A 17,157-nucleotide genomic window follows, 5' to 3' on the forward strand; every position below is an offset into this window, starting at 1 on the left:
GTTTCGAAAAATTGTTTTACGGAAAATATAAAATTCTCTTTTAATAGACATTTTTCGATAGAATTCTCTTTTTATAGGAGAATTTGAAGAAATGTTATCTTATTATAGAAAATTTATTTTATTAGAAGTTTTTCTATAAAATTATTTGTCTTTCAATGGAACTCTTTTCTCTTTTAGTATGACATTTTTGTTAATTCTCTTTTGGAGAATCTGTTTTTCAAAATACTTTCTTCTTATAGAAAATTTCTATTTTTAATAGAAAATTTCTTCAAAATTGTAATTTTTATAATTATAATATTTTGTACAGAGAAAGAAATCACTAAGATTCCTGTCTCCTTAAATCTGCGTAATCATCAATCAAACCAATTTTCAATTAGAAATGAAAGTAACAAAAAAATCAATGCATATAAATTAAAAATTTCGTTACACAGCACACTTCTTTTATTCTACTCCCACAAATCGATCATTTTAAACGGAAATATTTAAATTGTGGCCAGACAATTATAAAGTCAGTGTTTTTTTCTTCTAACCGCACTTACTACTGCTCTTAAGTATTCCAAGTGTTTGAATTTATTTATAGACCAACAATATGCCTGACAAGTATTGTCACTACTAGAGAACCAATACCAAACGCAATAAACTAAAAATGTCTATGGTATGGAAAACGTATTTACATACATAGGGAAATTTCTATTCTCTATGTATATGTTTATACATAAGTCTATATATAATGAAAAACATACACAGGTACAGATATATGTAAATATTTATTTTTATTTTTTGCAACAGACTAGACAGTTTCTTAAATGTGTATGTGAATGTAAATAATAGTTGAACGGTGGGTTCATTGTAATTTAAAGCGTATAGTTTTATATCTTATACAAAAAACTATAAATCCCTTTGAACTGTATTAACAATTGACTCGCTCTTGAGATTAAGCTGCCCAGAACAGAGCCTAGAACTGAATTAGAACTGAACTAGAACTGAACTAACTGAACTAGAACTGAACTAGAACTGAACTAGAACTGAACTAGAACTGAACTAGAACTGAACTAGAACTGAACTAGAACTGAACTAGAACTAAACTAGAACTGAACTAGAACTGAACTAGAACTGAACTAGAACTGAACTAGAACTGAACTAGAACTGAACTAGAACTGAACTAGAACTGAACTAGAACTGAACTAGAAATGAACTAGAACTGAACTAAACTGAACTAGAACTGAACTAGAACTGAACTAGAACTGAACTAGAACTGAACTAGAACTGAACTAGAACTGAACTAGAACTTAACTAGAACTGAACTAGATGAACTAGAACTGAACTAGAACTGAACTAGAACTGAACTAGAACTGAACTAGAACTGAACTAGAACTGAACTAGAACTGAACTAGAACTGACTAGAACTGAACTAGAACTGAACTAGAACTGAACTAGAACTGAACTAGAACTGAACTAGAACTTAACCCTAGAACTGACTACTAGAACTGAACTAGACTGAACTAGAACTGAACTAGAACTGAATAGAACTGAACTAGAACTGAACTAGAACTGAACTAGAACTGAACTAGAACTGAACTAGAACTGAACTAACTGAACTAGAACTGAACTAGAACTGAACTAGAACTGAACTAGAACTGAACTAGAACTGAAAGAACTGAACTAGAACTGAACTAGAACTGAACTAGAACTGAACTAAACTGAACTAGAACTGAACTAGAACTGAAACTAGAACTGAACTAGAACTGAACTAGAACTGAACTAGAACTGAAACTAGAACTGAACTAGAACTGAACTAGAACTGAACTAGAACTGAACTAGAACTGAACTAGAACTGAACTAGAACTGAACTAGAATGAACTAGAACTGAACTAGAACTGAACTAGAACTGAACTAGAACTGAACTAGAACTGAACTAGAACTGAACTAGAACTGAACTAGAACTGAACTAGAACTGAAACTAGAACTGAACTAGAACTGAACTAAACTGAACTAGAACTGAACTGAGAACTGAAACTAGAACTGAACTAGACTGAACTAGAACTGAACTAGAACTGAACTAGAACTGAACTAGACTGACCTAGAATGAACTAGAACTGAACTAGAACTGAACTAGAACTGAAACTAGAACTGAACTAGAACTGAACTAGAACTGAACTAGACTGAACTAGAACTGAACTCAGACTGAACTAGAACTGAACTAGAACTGAACTAGAACTGAACTAGAACTGAACTAGAACTGAACTAGAACTGAACTAGACTGACTAGAAACTGAACTAGACTGGAACTAGAACTGAACTAGAACTGAACTACTGAACTAGACTGAACTAGAACTGACCTAGAACTGAACTAGAACTTGAACTAGAACTGACTAGACTGAACTAGACTGAACTAGAACTGAACCTAGAACTGAACTAGAACTGAAACTAGAAATTGGAAACTAGTACTGAACTAGAACGGAACTAGAAACTTGAACTGACACATAGAACAAAAAACACGGAACTGGCACTGAAGTAGAACTCTCTCTTACTACGAAAAAAAATTTCGAAATAGATAAAACTATTTAAAAACATAAAACGACAAATAATTTTCTGAAATCACAAGTTTTGTGTTATAATTTTTTTTGTAAATTAAAAGGCTAGACGAAAATTTCAACAACCTTTATTTTAAATTACAATTCGCCATCATGCACTGTATTATTAAACTTTCTGGCGCCCATGGTAATTTTGCTATTTTCAAACCTAATCTTATCTCGTGCTAAACCCATAATTTTTTAACAAATTTCACTGTGCAACACTTTATTCATTTATTCGTTGTTGCCTTTCCTGTTAGAGTCTGTGTCTATGGGGATATTTATGTATATGCATTTGAAATTATTTGTTTGTTTAAATGTAAGTATTTTAATGTTTAACTAACAAGATCTAACATTGACACAAGACACACGACCATAATAATAATTAACGTCCTTAGAAGCATTCATTGCTTTTTTACAAGGGTAAGTTCTTTTGCAGACAAACTGTTTTATGCTCTCTTTCTAACCTTAAAGTGTGGTTGTTGATTTTGATTCTACCAACACTTGCAACATTCAACATGCTACAATTGTTTTTATATCTAAGTATTTGTGTCCTTAGGTACAGGGCAGGATATACATAAGTGTCTATGTAAGTATGCATGTATGTGTCACTAATAAAAAAAATATGCTGTATGTAAGTATGTTGCAAATACGATTTAAACATAAAAGTTTATGGACAACTAAAGCAACAACAAAAAAGCATAAAAATAAAATTTGCAATATTTTATTGTTTAGCATTTTGTTATACAAAAAATAAAAATACGAGGGAGCGTAGCGAACGAATGTACATATGTATGAAGTTTGTCATTAAATTGCTTCCTGCTTGAATAATGACGACAAAGTCAATGATGGCAATAATGTCACTGTCGTTTTGTTGTATTTGGGTATTTTTAAATTTATTAAAAACAATTCAATGAATGATTCAAACAGAGAAAGTGACTGTGTTTGGTGTCTATGTTCTGCTTTAATGGGAAATGACGTCAACACTAGTTTCTGCTAAAATATTTGTATATTTTTTTCTATTCATTTCATAAACATTTTATTAACAATTTTAGGAAGGAGATTTAGTAATGTGTCTATAAACAATTTTTATTGTCATTATGTTTTCCGTTTTAATAAGTAATTGAAATATTATGGAAATCAGTACAATATCTAACACAAAGGCGAACTTGTGCAGTAAATTGTGACTAAATAAATAATAAATATAATATTTAAAAGCAATAAGGGGAGTAGTTTCTAATGGGACTAAGGCCAAAAGGGAATTATAAAAGATATAAGAGAAAAAAAATCTATGGAAATATGAAGGTCCTTTTTGAGGGGGTTAGAATGAATGTATAATTTTGAATTAATTATGTTGGTCAACAACAATATTAAGGACTATTGCATAAGTTATTTAAATTTACATGAAGTTTTTGATTATTGCTACTATTAAATTTAAAAACAAAAAGTTTTCATATAGTACAGAAAATTTATATATCCAATTTGAAATGCATTTAAAAAGGGGGAATTTTTTCAGTTTTTCCTAAAATTTTGCCATTACATAATTAATTTTTTACTTCTTTATTTCCTTATCTAACGTTCATAAACAGCTCATGAGATTTCCTACAAAGTTAAAAAAAAAAACAAAATTGGAAGCTTAAAAAATTCATTTCGTTTAAATATAGTTGAGACCATGTTTGCATTATCGTATAGGGACAAAAACCTATATTCAAATAATTATAGATATATCAATATATCCCAAATATATCACATTTGGCATTCAGGTTCTTTAGGGCACGTCAATGGTCTGGGGAATAACTTTTAAATTTTTCAACCAATTTTTGTGTTTTATACTATATTTCTGGAACCCCAATTCAGTGTACATTATGATTACTTTACAATAAAAGCCAAAATGTTCGGTTCATGATTGACGAAATTAACACTGACCTAAAATACAACTCAACTAGAACTGAACTAGAACTGAACTAGAACTGAACTAGAACTGAACAGAACTGACTAGAACTGAACTAGAACTGAAAACTAGAACTGAACTAGAACTGAACTAGAACTGAACTAGAACTGAACTAGAACTGAACTAGAACTGAACTAGAACTGAACTAGAACTGAACTAGAACTGAACTAGAACTGAACTAGAACTGAACTAGAACTGAACTAGAACTGAACTAGAACTGAACTAGAACTGAACTAGAAACTGAACTAGAACTGAACTAGAGCATGAACTAGAACTGAACTACGATGCAGAACTAGAAACCTGAAAACTAGAACTGAAATAGAAATGAACTAGAACTGAACTAGAACTGAACTAGAACTGACTAGAACTGAACTAGAACTGACTAGAACTGAACTAGAACTGAACTAGAACTGACTAGAACTGAACTAGAACTGACTAGAACTGAACTAGAACTGAACTAGAACTGAACTAGAACTGAACTAGAGAACTTGAACTAGAACTGAACTAGAACTGAACTAGAACTGAACTAGAACTGAACTAGAACTGAACTAGAACTGACTAGAACTGAACTAGAACTGAACTAGAACTGAACTAGAGCTGAACTAGAACTGAACTAGAACTGAACTAGAACTGAACTAGAACTGAACTAGAACTGAACTAGAACTGAACTAGACTGAACTAGAACTGTACTAGAACTGAACTAGAACTGAACTAGAACTGAACTAGAACTGAACTAGAACTGAACTAGAACTGAACTAGAACTGAACTAGAACTGAACTAGAACTGAACTAGAACTGAACTAGAACTGAACTAGAACTGAACTAGAACTGAACTAGAACTGAACTAGAACTGAACTAGAACTGAACTAGAACTGAACTAGAACTGAACTAGAACTGAACTAGAACTGAACTAGAACTGAACTAGAACTGAACTAGAAATGAACTGAAACTGAACTGGAACTAGAAATGAACTGAAACTGAACTGGAACTGAACTCGAACTGAACTACAACTGAACTAGAGCAGAACTGAATTTAAGTTCATTTATACTTTCTATTTTAATTTAAGCACGATAAATTAAAATTTCCTAAAAAATTTATGTTCTAATCACTTTTGCAACATTTTTTAAAGTAAAGCCTTTTTAATAACAAAAAACAAACATTTTTTTCTAATACACAGCTGCTGTCAAAAAAACTTCAAGCTTATTTTGTCAATCGTTAAATAAACGTCGAATATATTTAATGTTATACATATCTAGCTTAAATAGTTGTTTATTTTCATTATATCGAACAAAATCTCTAACTGATTTTGTAATTTATAGTTTTTTTTTTTACTTTTATTTAACAAAATATTTATGGGGTTTTATAAACTACAATATTTTATTTTTTTTTATATTTTTATCACAATTTATTTAATAAAAAGCAGCTGTCTTCATTAATTTAAAATACATATTATGTGAATAATAAAAAATACATATTGTAAAAATTTAAGCATAAACGAAAAACAAAAAATTGCAGTCGATAGTAATTGATAACTGAAAACAAAATATTTTTTTACGTTTATAAACAAAGGATATATGTATGTGTTTTCCTATAAACATACACATACATACATTCATATTTGAGTTTTTGTCCTTCTATAAACGATATTATTTATTCCGGTTAAAATACAAGCAATTTTTTTAGTTTCTTCTTTTTTATATTTTTGTTTTTTAGCTAAAATAAAATTTCATAACATTGTTCGATACACGATTACATATGTATGTTTGTATATAAATATAAATTTATATATATTTTTTAAAAATTCGAAATGTCAAATAATAATATGGCTTTTTTTGTTTTTTCTGTAATAGATAAAAGTAGATAAAATTTATTAGTTTTTGCTTAAAAATGCATCAAAGTGGGAAATCTGCTAATTTATTACTGTTTAGTAAGAGAAAATATTATAAAATTTACTAAAGTGCTATTTAAACAACTGAATAAAAAAATTTTTATTTTTATTAATCATATTAAATTATTCTTTATTTATTGAAATATTACTCTCAGGAAATTTTTAATCATATGCTCCCAAATTTAGAATGAAAGGTATAAAAATGTTTCAACAAAAATAAATACTTATAAATATTTGAATGAATATAAATATTTGTTAACGACCTTAATATTCTGTTCATTTCTAAACTAAACCTTAAAATATTTATCAAGTTGGTTTGTTATTTTTGTGGTCTAATTTTTTTCTTAAAAGTTTATACAATATCTATTTCTATTAATATAAAAAGGTTGGCAGTTTCTGATAAAATATACCAAAAAATATTTACCTTACTGTAACTAAATTGACGATAAAAAGAAGCAAATAGCACAAAAATATTTAAATTTATAAACGTTCACTATAAATTATGGCTTTAGTTATCAAAATGACAATTAAGTTACCGGTGGGGTTTATGGTTAAACGAGAAAATCCTTAATAGAAATGTAGGGATGAAATTTGTAAGTTATAAATAGAAAATACATTAAATTAAAACTATTTTTTTTTGAATCCGAAATTTGACCAACCCAAATTTTGTTATCGTGGATATCGTGATGCATGGTGAACTACATACTTATGCAATGCGAATCCAGTTCTGTTCTAGTTTAGTTCTGTTTAGTTCAGTTCTAGTTCAGTTTTAGTTCAGTTCAGTTCTAGTTAGGTTCTAGTTCAGTTCTAGTTCAGTTCTAGTTCAGTTCTAATTCAGTTCTAGTTCAGTTCTAGTTCAGTTCTAGTTCAGTTCTAGTTCAGTTCTAGTTCAGTTCTAGTTCAGTTCTAGTTCAGTTCTAGTTCAGTTCTAGTTCAGTTCTAGTTCAGTTCTAGTTCAGTTCTAGTTCAGTTCTAGTTCAGTTCTAGTTCAGTTCTAGTTCAGTCTAGTTCAGTTCTAGTTCAGTTCTAGTTCAGTTCTAGTTCAGTTCTAGTTCAGTTCTAGTTCAGTTCTAGTTCAGTTCTAGTTCAGTTCTAGTTCAGTTCTAGTTCAGTTTCTAGTTCAGTTCTAGTTCAGTTCTAGTTCAGTTCTAGTTCAGTTCTAGTTCAGTTCTAGTTCAGTTCTAGTTCAGTTCTAGTTCAGTTCTAGTTCAGTTCTAGTTCAGTTCTAGTTCAGTTCTAGTTCAGTTCTAGTTCAGTTCTAGTTCAGTTCTAGTTCAGTTCTAGTTCAGTTCTAGTTCAGTTCTAGTTCAGTTCTAGTTCAGTTCTAGTTCAGTTCTAGTTCAGTTCTAGTTCAGTTCTAGTTCAGTTCTAGTTCAGTTCTAGTTCAGTTCTAGTTCAGTTCTAGTTCAGTTCTAGTTCAGTTCTAGTTCTGTTCTAGTTCAGTTCTAGTTCAGTTCTAGTTCAGTTCTAGTTCAGTTCTAGTTCAGTTCTAGTTCAGTTCTACTTCAGTTCTACTTCAGTTCTAGTTCAGTTTTAGTTCAGTTCTAGTTCAGTTCTAGTTCAATTCTAGTTCAGTTCTAGTTCAGTTCTAGTTCAGTTCTAGTTCAGTTCTAATTCAGTTCTAATTCAGTTCTAGTTCAGTTCTAGTTCAGTGCTAGTTCAGTTCGAGTTCAGTTCTAGTTCAGTTCTAGTTCAGTTCTAGTTTCAGTTCTAGTTCAGTTCTAGTTAGTCTAGTTAGTTCTAGTTCAGTTCTAGTTCAGTTCTAGTTCAGTTCTAGTTCAGTTCTAGTTCAGTTCTAGTTCAGTTTTAGTTCAGTTCCAGTTCTGTTCTAGTTCAGTTCTAGTTCAGTTCTAGTTCAGTTCTAGTTCAGTTCTAGTTCAGTTCTAGTTCAGTTCTAGTTCAGTTCTAGTTCAGTTCTAGTTTCAGTTCTAGTTCAGTTCTAGTTCAGTTCTAGTTCAGTTCTAGTTCAGTTCTAGTTCAGTTCTAGTTCAGTTCTAGTTCAGTTCTAGTTCAGTTCTAGTTCAGTTCTAGTTCAGTTCTAGTTCAGTTCTAGTTCAGTTCTAGTTCAGTTCTAGTTCAGTTCTAGTTCAGTTCTAGTTCAGTTCTAGTTCAGTTCTAGTTCAGTTCTAGTTCAGTTCTAGTTCAGTTCTAGTTCAGTTCTAGTTCAGTTCTAGTTCAGTTCTAGTTCAGTTCTAGTTCAGTTCTAGTTCAGTTCTAGTTCAGTTCTAAAAAAAATTGCACTTCAACAGCACTACACTCCAACAGCACTATCAACACCAGTTGCTTGTTTCCAGTTTTGTTTACACGTTTTTAGTTTTTTTTTTTTCATCTTATAAGACATCTTTTTAGTACTGTCCATAATCTGTGTACATTTAAGATGCCATAAAATCGTTTTTAATAGAAGATTTAATCGATTCAAAACAGATTGAAACTCTTTTTACATTTTTATGTTTGTGTGTTTCAGTGCATTTATTTGTTGCCCCTGTTCTCTTGCACACAAACTGTTTAATCATTACAACAAATATTTTTGCATAATCTACACATTGCATGTTGGCAACATGTTAAATAAAATCATGGATGATGGCAACGGAAGGAAGTATGCAGCACCAACCAACATCATGGATTTAGTTACTGAGCCTTTGTTTGCATATAAGTAAATAACATACACAGATACAAATGTTCTATAGATATATTTGTAAAAGTGTCTGAGTGTGTGTTTCTATGTATTTAAGAGATTTGCCGAGAAAAAAAGCATCAGCAACACTTTGAAAAGAAAACATTTGATAATAGAAAAATGCTAGTATGCAGTTTAAATTAAGAGAACACAAAAAAGTGCAGATATTTAAACAAATTAACAAATTTTTGTTATCGTTATCCATTTTTATGCTCCACTACTTATGGGGATGGGTGAGTGTATTCATATAGGTGTATGCATATATGGGTTTTATATGTATAACATCAATTTGTTGTGGATATAAAATGAAGATTATCTTAACTTGGCTAAATTTGGTAAAAACAAAATTAAGCAGAATATTTTACTTTTTTTTATTCTTTCTTGTTTGTAAATAGTTCAACTATTTAATGGGAGGTAGTGTGTAATTTGTATGTACGAGCATTAAAATAATGTTGTTACACTGAACGAAAAGAATAGGTTAATACAAATTAGTTTTTAATCAAATAAAGAGGCATTATTATCCTGGAAAGTTTTAGATCAATCTAAAATGATAAACTGCTGCTTATTTTTAAACTAAATTAAATAATTAAAATATAATAAGTGTCTTTTCCCCTCCGCTTTAGAGCGTTTTATTTTCATAATATCAAGCCACGAAAACAGTTGTCATTATTTATCCAGTGTACCCGATTAGTATACATTTAGAATTTATCTTTTTTATTTTTGCTTTTTTAGCCTCTTACCTTTTTATTAACCATTTAAGTGTAACACAATCTAAAAACTGTTTGTCTGCATTTTGCTTCACTGGTTTAAAAAATGCAAATTGAATCACCTTCTATTACACACACCAACAATTTCTTATCGTTTTGAAGCGAAAACTTTCCATAGAATCTATTACACAACAACAATTGAGATTTTAAACTGTTTTGATTTTTTATTCTTTTTAATACAGAGATACTGAGAGAGTACTTACATATACTAATGTATGTATATTAGAGAGGTCCGAAAATTGTCAAAGTATAAATACTGAACTAGAACTGAACTAAAACTGAACTAGAACTGAACTAGAACTGAGCTAGAACTGAACTAGAACTGACTAGAACTGAACTAGAACTGAACTAGAACTGAACTAGAACTGAACTAGAACTGAACCAGAACTGAACTAGAACTAAACTAGACTGACTAGAAAACTGAACTAGAACTGAACTAATGAACTGAACTAGAACTGAACTAGAACTGAACTAGAACTGAACTAGAACTGAACTAGAACTGAACTAGAACTGACTAGAACTGAACTAGAAACTGAACTAGAACTGAACTAGAACTGAACTAGAACTGACTAGAACTGAACTAGAACTGAACTAGAACTGAACTAGAACTGAACTGAACTGACTAGAACTGAACTAGAACTGAACTAGAACTGAACTAGAACTGACTAGAACTGAACTAGAACTGAACTAGAATGAACTAGAACTGAACTAGAACTGAACATAGAACTTAGAACTGAACTAGAACTGAACTAGAACTGAACTAGAACTGAACTAGAACTGAACTAGAACTGAACTAGAACTGAACTAGAACTGAACTAGAACTGAACTAGAACTGAACTAGATCTGAACTAGAACTGAACTAGATCTGAACTAGAACTGAACTAGAACTGAACTAGAACTGAACTAGAACTGAACTAGAACTGAACAAGAACTGAACTAGAACTGAACTAGAACTGAACTAGAACTGAACTAGAACTGAACTAGAACTGAACTAGAACTGAACTAGAACTGAACTAGAACTGAACTAGAACTGAACTAGAACTGAACTAGAACTGAACTAGAAGTAAACTAGAACTGAACTAGAACTGAACTAGAACTGAACTAGAACTGAACTAGAACTGAACTAGAACTGAACTAGAACTGAACTAGAACTGAACTAGAACTGAACTAGAACTGAACTAGAACTGAACTAGAACTGAACTAGAACTGAACTAGAACTGAACTAGAACTGAACTAGAACTGAACTAGAACTGAACTAGAACTGAACTAGAACTGAACTAGAACTGAACTAGAACTGAACTAGAACTGAACTAGAACTGAACTAGAACTGAACTAGAACTGAACTAGAACTGAACTAGAACTGAACTAGAACTGAACTAGAACTGAACTAGAACTGAACTAGAACTGAACTAGAACTGAACTAGACTGAACTAGAACTGAACTAGAACTGAACTAGAACTGAACTAGAACTGAACTAGAACTGAACTAGAACTGAACTAGAACTGAACTAGAACTGAACTAGAACTGAACTAGAACTGAACTAGAACTGAACTAGAACTGAACTAGAACTGAACTAGAACTGAACTAGAACTGAACTAGAACTGAACTAGAACTGAACTAGAACTGAACTAGAACTGAACTAGAACTGAACTAGAACTGAACTAGAACTGAACTAGAACTGAACTAGAACTGAACTAGAACTGACTAGAACTGAACTAGAACTGAACTAGAACTGAACTAGAACTGAACTAGAACTGAACTAGAACTGAACTAGAACTAACTAGAAATGAACTAGAACTGACTAGAACTAAACTAGAACTGAAATAGATCTGAATTAGAACTGAACTAGAACATTTTTTAAACAATTGTATTTCCTCCCCATACAAATCTATATCATACTAATGTATACCTACTCGTATTGTGAAGATACTGGAATACAATTTCGTGCACTGATTACAAAATGCAGTCATATATGAATATGTTCGTTGCATATGTATGTATATTGGTATGTATGGACAAATCCATATGGAGTTAATTTTAATTTCTTAGTTGTGTAGGTACTATATGGACAAAAAAATTATATTAAAATGTGCAATAGAATGACACAGTTTAGAATAAGAGATTTAAAAGTGATCATTTTAATAGAAATAGTAATTTTATGGCACCTATAGAAAATAAACACTTAAACCAAAATTGGATATTTTTATGACAGATTTTAAAATTAACTCTTCCTTTCACTTCCGTAAGTTCAAAACTAAAATGTTTGCATATTTTCAAAATCTTTGTTTATAACTACTAAACCAAATATAATTAAATCATTAACATTTTTCATTAGAAAGTTAAAATAAACAAAACTTATAGATCAAACTATAATTAACTTATAACAAATTCATTCTAATCTTGTGTCAGTCAACTTATTTTATAATTCATTTTGTCAAGCGAATGGGGAATAAATAAATGAATGAACGAATGAAGTACCATACACTTGTAACTTGTGGTTTTTTTGATTTTATTTGATTACAAAGGATTTTTTTATTGACTCAACTTAAGCTGATATACATTAAATTGAATGACATGGCAGACTAAATGAGCAGCAATTTTCAAACATACATACGACTAACAATCAAAACCTCTAAATCCAGGGTTGTACTCTATGAACATATCAATGACTATTTGAAAAAGGCCGTATTTTTCTTAAGTGCGCTCATCCTTTTGCTTGACATGAAGAGCAACCACAATCAAAAACAACTACAAAACATCCTTTTCAATAGAAGTTGTAAGATATTTAACGGATATGTGAGTGTATGTTATATTAAACTATGATTAGACTTTAACATTTATTGTAGATGTTGTTTTTGTTTGGATTTTTGTTGGCTCTTCTTTTGTTTTTTGCTTATCTTTATATTGAAGGACTGAGATGAAGAATAGAGAAAACATGAAACGTTTACTTAAACATTTAAATTTTTTTTTAAAGTAATTTAAAACTTAAAAAAATAATTTAAAATAGTTGCCGAAAAATTCAATTTTTTTAGAATTTATTTAAACAATTTCAATTTCAGTGGAAATAACATTAAACAATAAGGTCCTTAACATTGAACCCAATATATTCTCGTTTGTGACCTAACAACTCCTTACTCCCATCACTGTGATTTATCATCGGATATTTCAAAGCCTAATATAGAAACTCCAATTTAATTCAGAGTTGTCCTTATTTTGATTTTAATTTAAAAAGTATATTTAACTTTATTCCAAATCCAAATGTTGTTATTTATTTGCTGCAGGGTTGGTTGACTTGAAAGTTGGGTTGAATGTCGGGATATCTGGCTGGTTAGTTGATAAAAATGAAGAACTTTTTCCTTTTTTTCTGCTTGTCATTTCATTCATGATATTGAAAGCCAATGATGAGGACAACGACGATGATGATGCTGACAATGATGACAAAGTTGTTATTGTTGGCTGCTGCTGACGACGATGAGTTCGTTTTAACTAAAGAAAAACGTAACGTTTTGTAGTTGATTTCTTAATATCTATCTTTTTTTCAACATCTACAGGGATTTGTTTTTTGGAATTAGATTTTTCCGCTTGTTTGATTTAATGTTGTTTATGAGCATTTGTTTTTCTACTCTACATTTTTATCATTTTTTATATATTTATTCCTACAAAAAAAAAAAAAAAAAAACCAAAAAAGAAAACTAACATGTTGTTTTTCACAGTAATCTGGGTTAAATACACATATAAAAATGTATAAACTAAATAAATAAAACAAAAACTCTAAGATAAAGTAATTTGGAAATTGAATTTTATGTTTGTGTCTGAAACAAAAGGTTTGTTTTGCGAGAACGAAATGGTTTTTAACAAATCCAAAGTAAACATTAGAAACAACATAATTTTTAACATTGTTAAAGTTTTTTTCATCGAGAATAACTTTATTTAACAATAACAAATCAATGACAAAAGAAAAAAGACCTAAATTAAAATTTCACTAATATATGTGCTAAGTTAGTACTTTAAGCGACGTACAGTTTTATACTCATAGCCATTCTCTCCTAAAACTGTGGAATCCTCAGATTGCCCAGCAGTGATAGCTTCCACAGCAGGAGGCAAGTATTCGTTAGCAATTTCGGAAACATCACGACGTTGACGATACTTCAAACGACGAACAGTTCTGTATTCGTAGCCATTGTCACCCAAAGCAGCAGTCTCTTCAGGTTCCTCTACAGATTTCAATTCAGCAACAGCTTTGGTGGTTTCTTCTTCAGCAGGAGGCAAGTATTCGTTGGCAATCTCTGAAACATCACGACGTTGACGATACTTCAAACGACGTACAGTTCTGTATTCGTAGCCATTGTCACCCAAAACAGCAGAGTCTTTAGGTTCCTCTACAGATTTCAATTCCGCCACAGCTTCGGTGGTTTCTTCTTCAGCAGGAGGCAAGTATTCGTTGGCAATCTCTGAAACATCACGACGTTGACGATACTTCAAACGACGTACAGTTCTGTATTCGTAGCCATTGTCACCCAAAAGAGCGGAGTCCTCAGGTTCCTCAAGAGATTTCAATTCAGGAACAGTTTCGGTGGTTTCTTCTTCAACAGGAGGCAAATATTCATTGGCAATCTCTGAAACATCACGACGTTGACGATACTTCAAACGATGTACAGTTCTGTATTCGTATCCATTATCACCCAAAAGAGCGGAGTCCTCAGGTTCCTCCACAGAATTCAATTCAGCTACAGCTTCGGTGGTTTCTTCTTCAGCAGGAGGCAAATATTCATTGGAAATCTCTGAAACATCACGACGTTGACGATACTTCAAACGACGTACAGTTCTGTATTCGTAGCCATTGTCACCCAAAACAGCGGAGTCCTCAGATTCTTCTACAGTTTTCAGTTCAGCTACAGCTTCGGTGGTTTCTTTTTCAGCAGGAGGCAAATATTCGTTGGCAATCTCTGAAACATCACGACGTTGACGATACTTCAAACGACGTACAGTTCTGTATTCGTAGCCATTGTCACCTAAAACAGCGGAGTCTTGAGGTTCCTCAACAGATTTCAATTCAGCAGCTGCTTCGGTAGTTTCTTCTTCAGCAGGAGGCAAATATTCATTAGCAATCTCTGAAACATCACGACGTTGACGATACTTCAAACGACGAACAGTTTTGTATTCGTAGCCATTGTCACCCAAAACAGCAGAGTCCTCAGGTTCCTCCACAGATTTCGATTCAGCTACAGCTTCGGTGGTTTCTTCTTCAGCAGGAGGCAAGTATTCGTTGGCAATCTCTGAAACATCACGACGTTGACGATACTTCAAACGACGTACAGTTCTGTATTCGTAGCCATTGTCACCCAAAAGAGCAGAGTCCTCAGGTTCTTCTACAGATTTCAATTCAGCTACAGCTTCGGTGGTTTCTTCTTCAGCAGGAGGCGAATATTCATTGGCAATCTCTGAAACATCGCGACGTTGACGATACTTCAAACGACGAACAGTTTTGTATTCGTAGCCATTGTCACCCAAAACAGCGGAGTCCTCAGGTTCCTCAACAGATTTCAATTCAGCAGCAGCTTCGGTATTTTCTTCTTCAGCAGGAGGCAAATATTCATTGGCAATCTCTGAAACATCACGACGCTGACGATACTTCAAACGACGAACAGTTCTGTACTCATAACCATTTTCTCCTAAAACAGCGGATTCCTCAGGTTCCTCAACAGATTTCACTTCGACATTAGCTTCAGTGGTTTCTTCTTCAGCAGGAGGCAAATATTCATTGGCAATCTCTGAAACATCACGACGTTGACGATTCTTCAACCGACGTACAGTTCTGTATTCGTAGCCATTGTCACCCAAAACAGCAGAGTCCTCAGGTTCCTCTACAGATATCAATTCAGCAACAGCTTCGGTGGTTTCTTCTTCAACAGGAGGCAAATATTCATTGGCAAGCTCTGAAACATCACGACGTTGACGATACTTCAAACGACGTACAGTTCTGTATTCGTAGCCATTGTCACCCAAAACAGCGGAGTCCTCAGGTTCCTCAACAGATTTCAATTCAGCAGCAGCTTCGGTATTTTCTTCTTCAGCAGGAGGCAAATATTCATTGGCAATCTCTGAAACATCGCGACGTTGACTATACTTCAAACGACGAACAGTTCTGTACTCATAACCATTTTCTCCTAAAACAGCGAATTCCTCAGGTTCCTCAACAGATTTCACTTCGACATTAGCTACGGTGGTTCTTCAGCAGGCGGTAAGTATTCATTAACACTTTCTTTAGTTGATTTCTCTTGCGATTCTTCAACTGGTGGCAAGTAGTCATTATCCAATTGACTTACATCTCTACGCAGTCTATATTTAAGTCTACGAACAGTTTTGTATTTATAGCCTTCATCATTAAAGATGGTCGTATCCAGATTTGATGAGTCTGGTTCGCTAATTGCATTCGTTGTAGAATTCTGTTGCCTTAATCCATCAAAAGGAATAACTGCAGTAGACACTATGCCTACAAAACCTAACAAGTAGAAGATTTTCTAAAAATATATAAAGTTTAATATTTAATGAGCTTTTATTGAACTTAAAATAAAATTGATTACAATTGTACATACCATCGTTATATAGTCTTCTTGTTTAATTTCAGTAATGTTAAATAAATGAAGACTATTTGCTGAATGATATTACCCAATCAATTATCGCTTTATTTATATTAATAAAAACCGTATAATTGGAGTATTTTTTTTTTAAATTGGTCTTAAAGAGAAACGGAGTTGGAGAAGAATAATATATACATATGTGGATACATCACTACCTTTTCAGGTCTTAGACACGCAACAACAAACAAAACTTTAACAAAACTTGTTGTGATAAATGAAGTACTTTAAGTGTACAATGTTGAGTAAAATTATAGCAGCAAATGAGTTTAGTAGAATTAAAAAAATGTTAAGCTTTACAATAAGTAAATTTTTTAATATTAGTTGTTCTATACCACAGTATAATTTTGTAGTAAAACTCAGCTGATCTACAAATGTTATCATAACTGTACTTTTCAATATGTGTTTTTTTGCAATTACAATAAACTCTTGTATGCCGAGGTATAAAAGTGGGAATGAAAGTTGGTGTGTGTGATTAAGTGTTGAGTTAAAGTTTAACAAAAGTAAAACGGTACTTAAGCTTTCAAGTACCTTGTCCAATGTAATATATACATTTTATTGCAGCAACATTTGCTTATCGACTTGTTGCGTATGCAAGAATAAAGTTAGTTCACAAGACAGGTATACCAAGAAAATTGGTATGAATCTATTTAAAGAAAGCAATAAAT

General features: G+C 31.9%; 1 protein-coding gene across 1 annotated transcript; it reads right to left on the reverse strand.

Moving 5' to 3' along the window:
- Positions 1 to 13,772: 13,772 nt before the first annotated feature.
- On the reverse strand, positions 13,773 to 16,537 carry LOC119612704 (fibrous sheath CABYR-binding protein-like). The gene is made up of 3 exons (XM_037968549.1): positions 16,448 to 16,537; positions 16,115 to 16,372; positions 13,773 to 15,632 (listed from the first exon to the last, which is right to left on the reverse strand). The coding sequence occupies exons 1-3, from the start codon at positions 16,448 to 16,450 to the stop codon at positions 13,851 to 13,853; spliced, it is 2,043 nt and encodes a 680-aa protein (XP_037824477.1). The 5' UTR covers positions 16,451 to 16,537; the 3' UTR covers positions 13,773 to 13,850.
- Between the last annotated feature and the right edge of the window lie 620 nt (positions 16,538 to 17,157).

The sequence above is a fragment of the Lucilia sericata genome, unplaced genomic scaffold, assembly GCF_015586225.1.
Source record: "Lucilia sericata isolate MDLA Ls3-8-SP2 unplaced genomic scaffold, ASM1558622v1 Contig001806F_arrow, whole genome shotgun sequence".
Lineage (NCBI taxonomy): Eukaryota > Metazoa > Arthropoda > Insecta > Diptera > Calliphoridae > Lucilia > Lucilia sericata.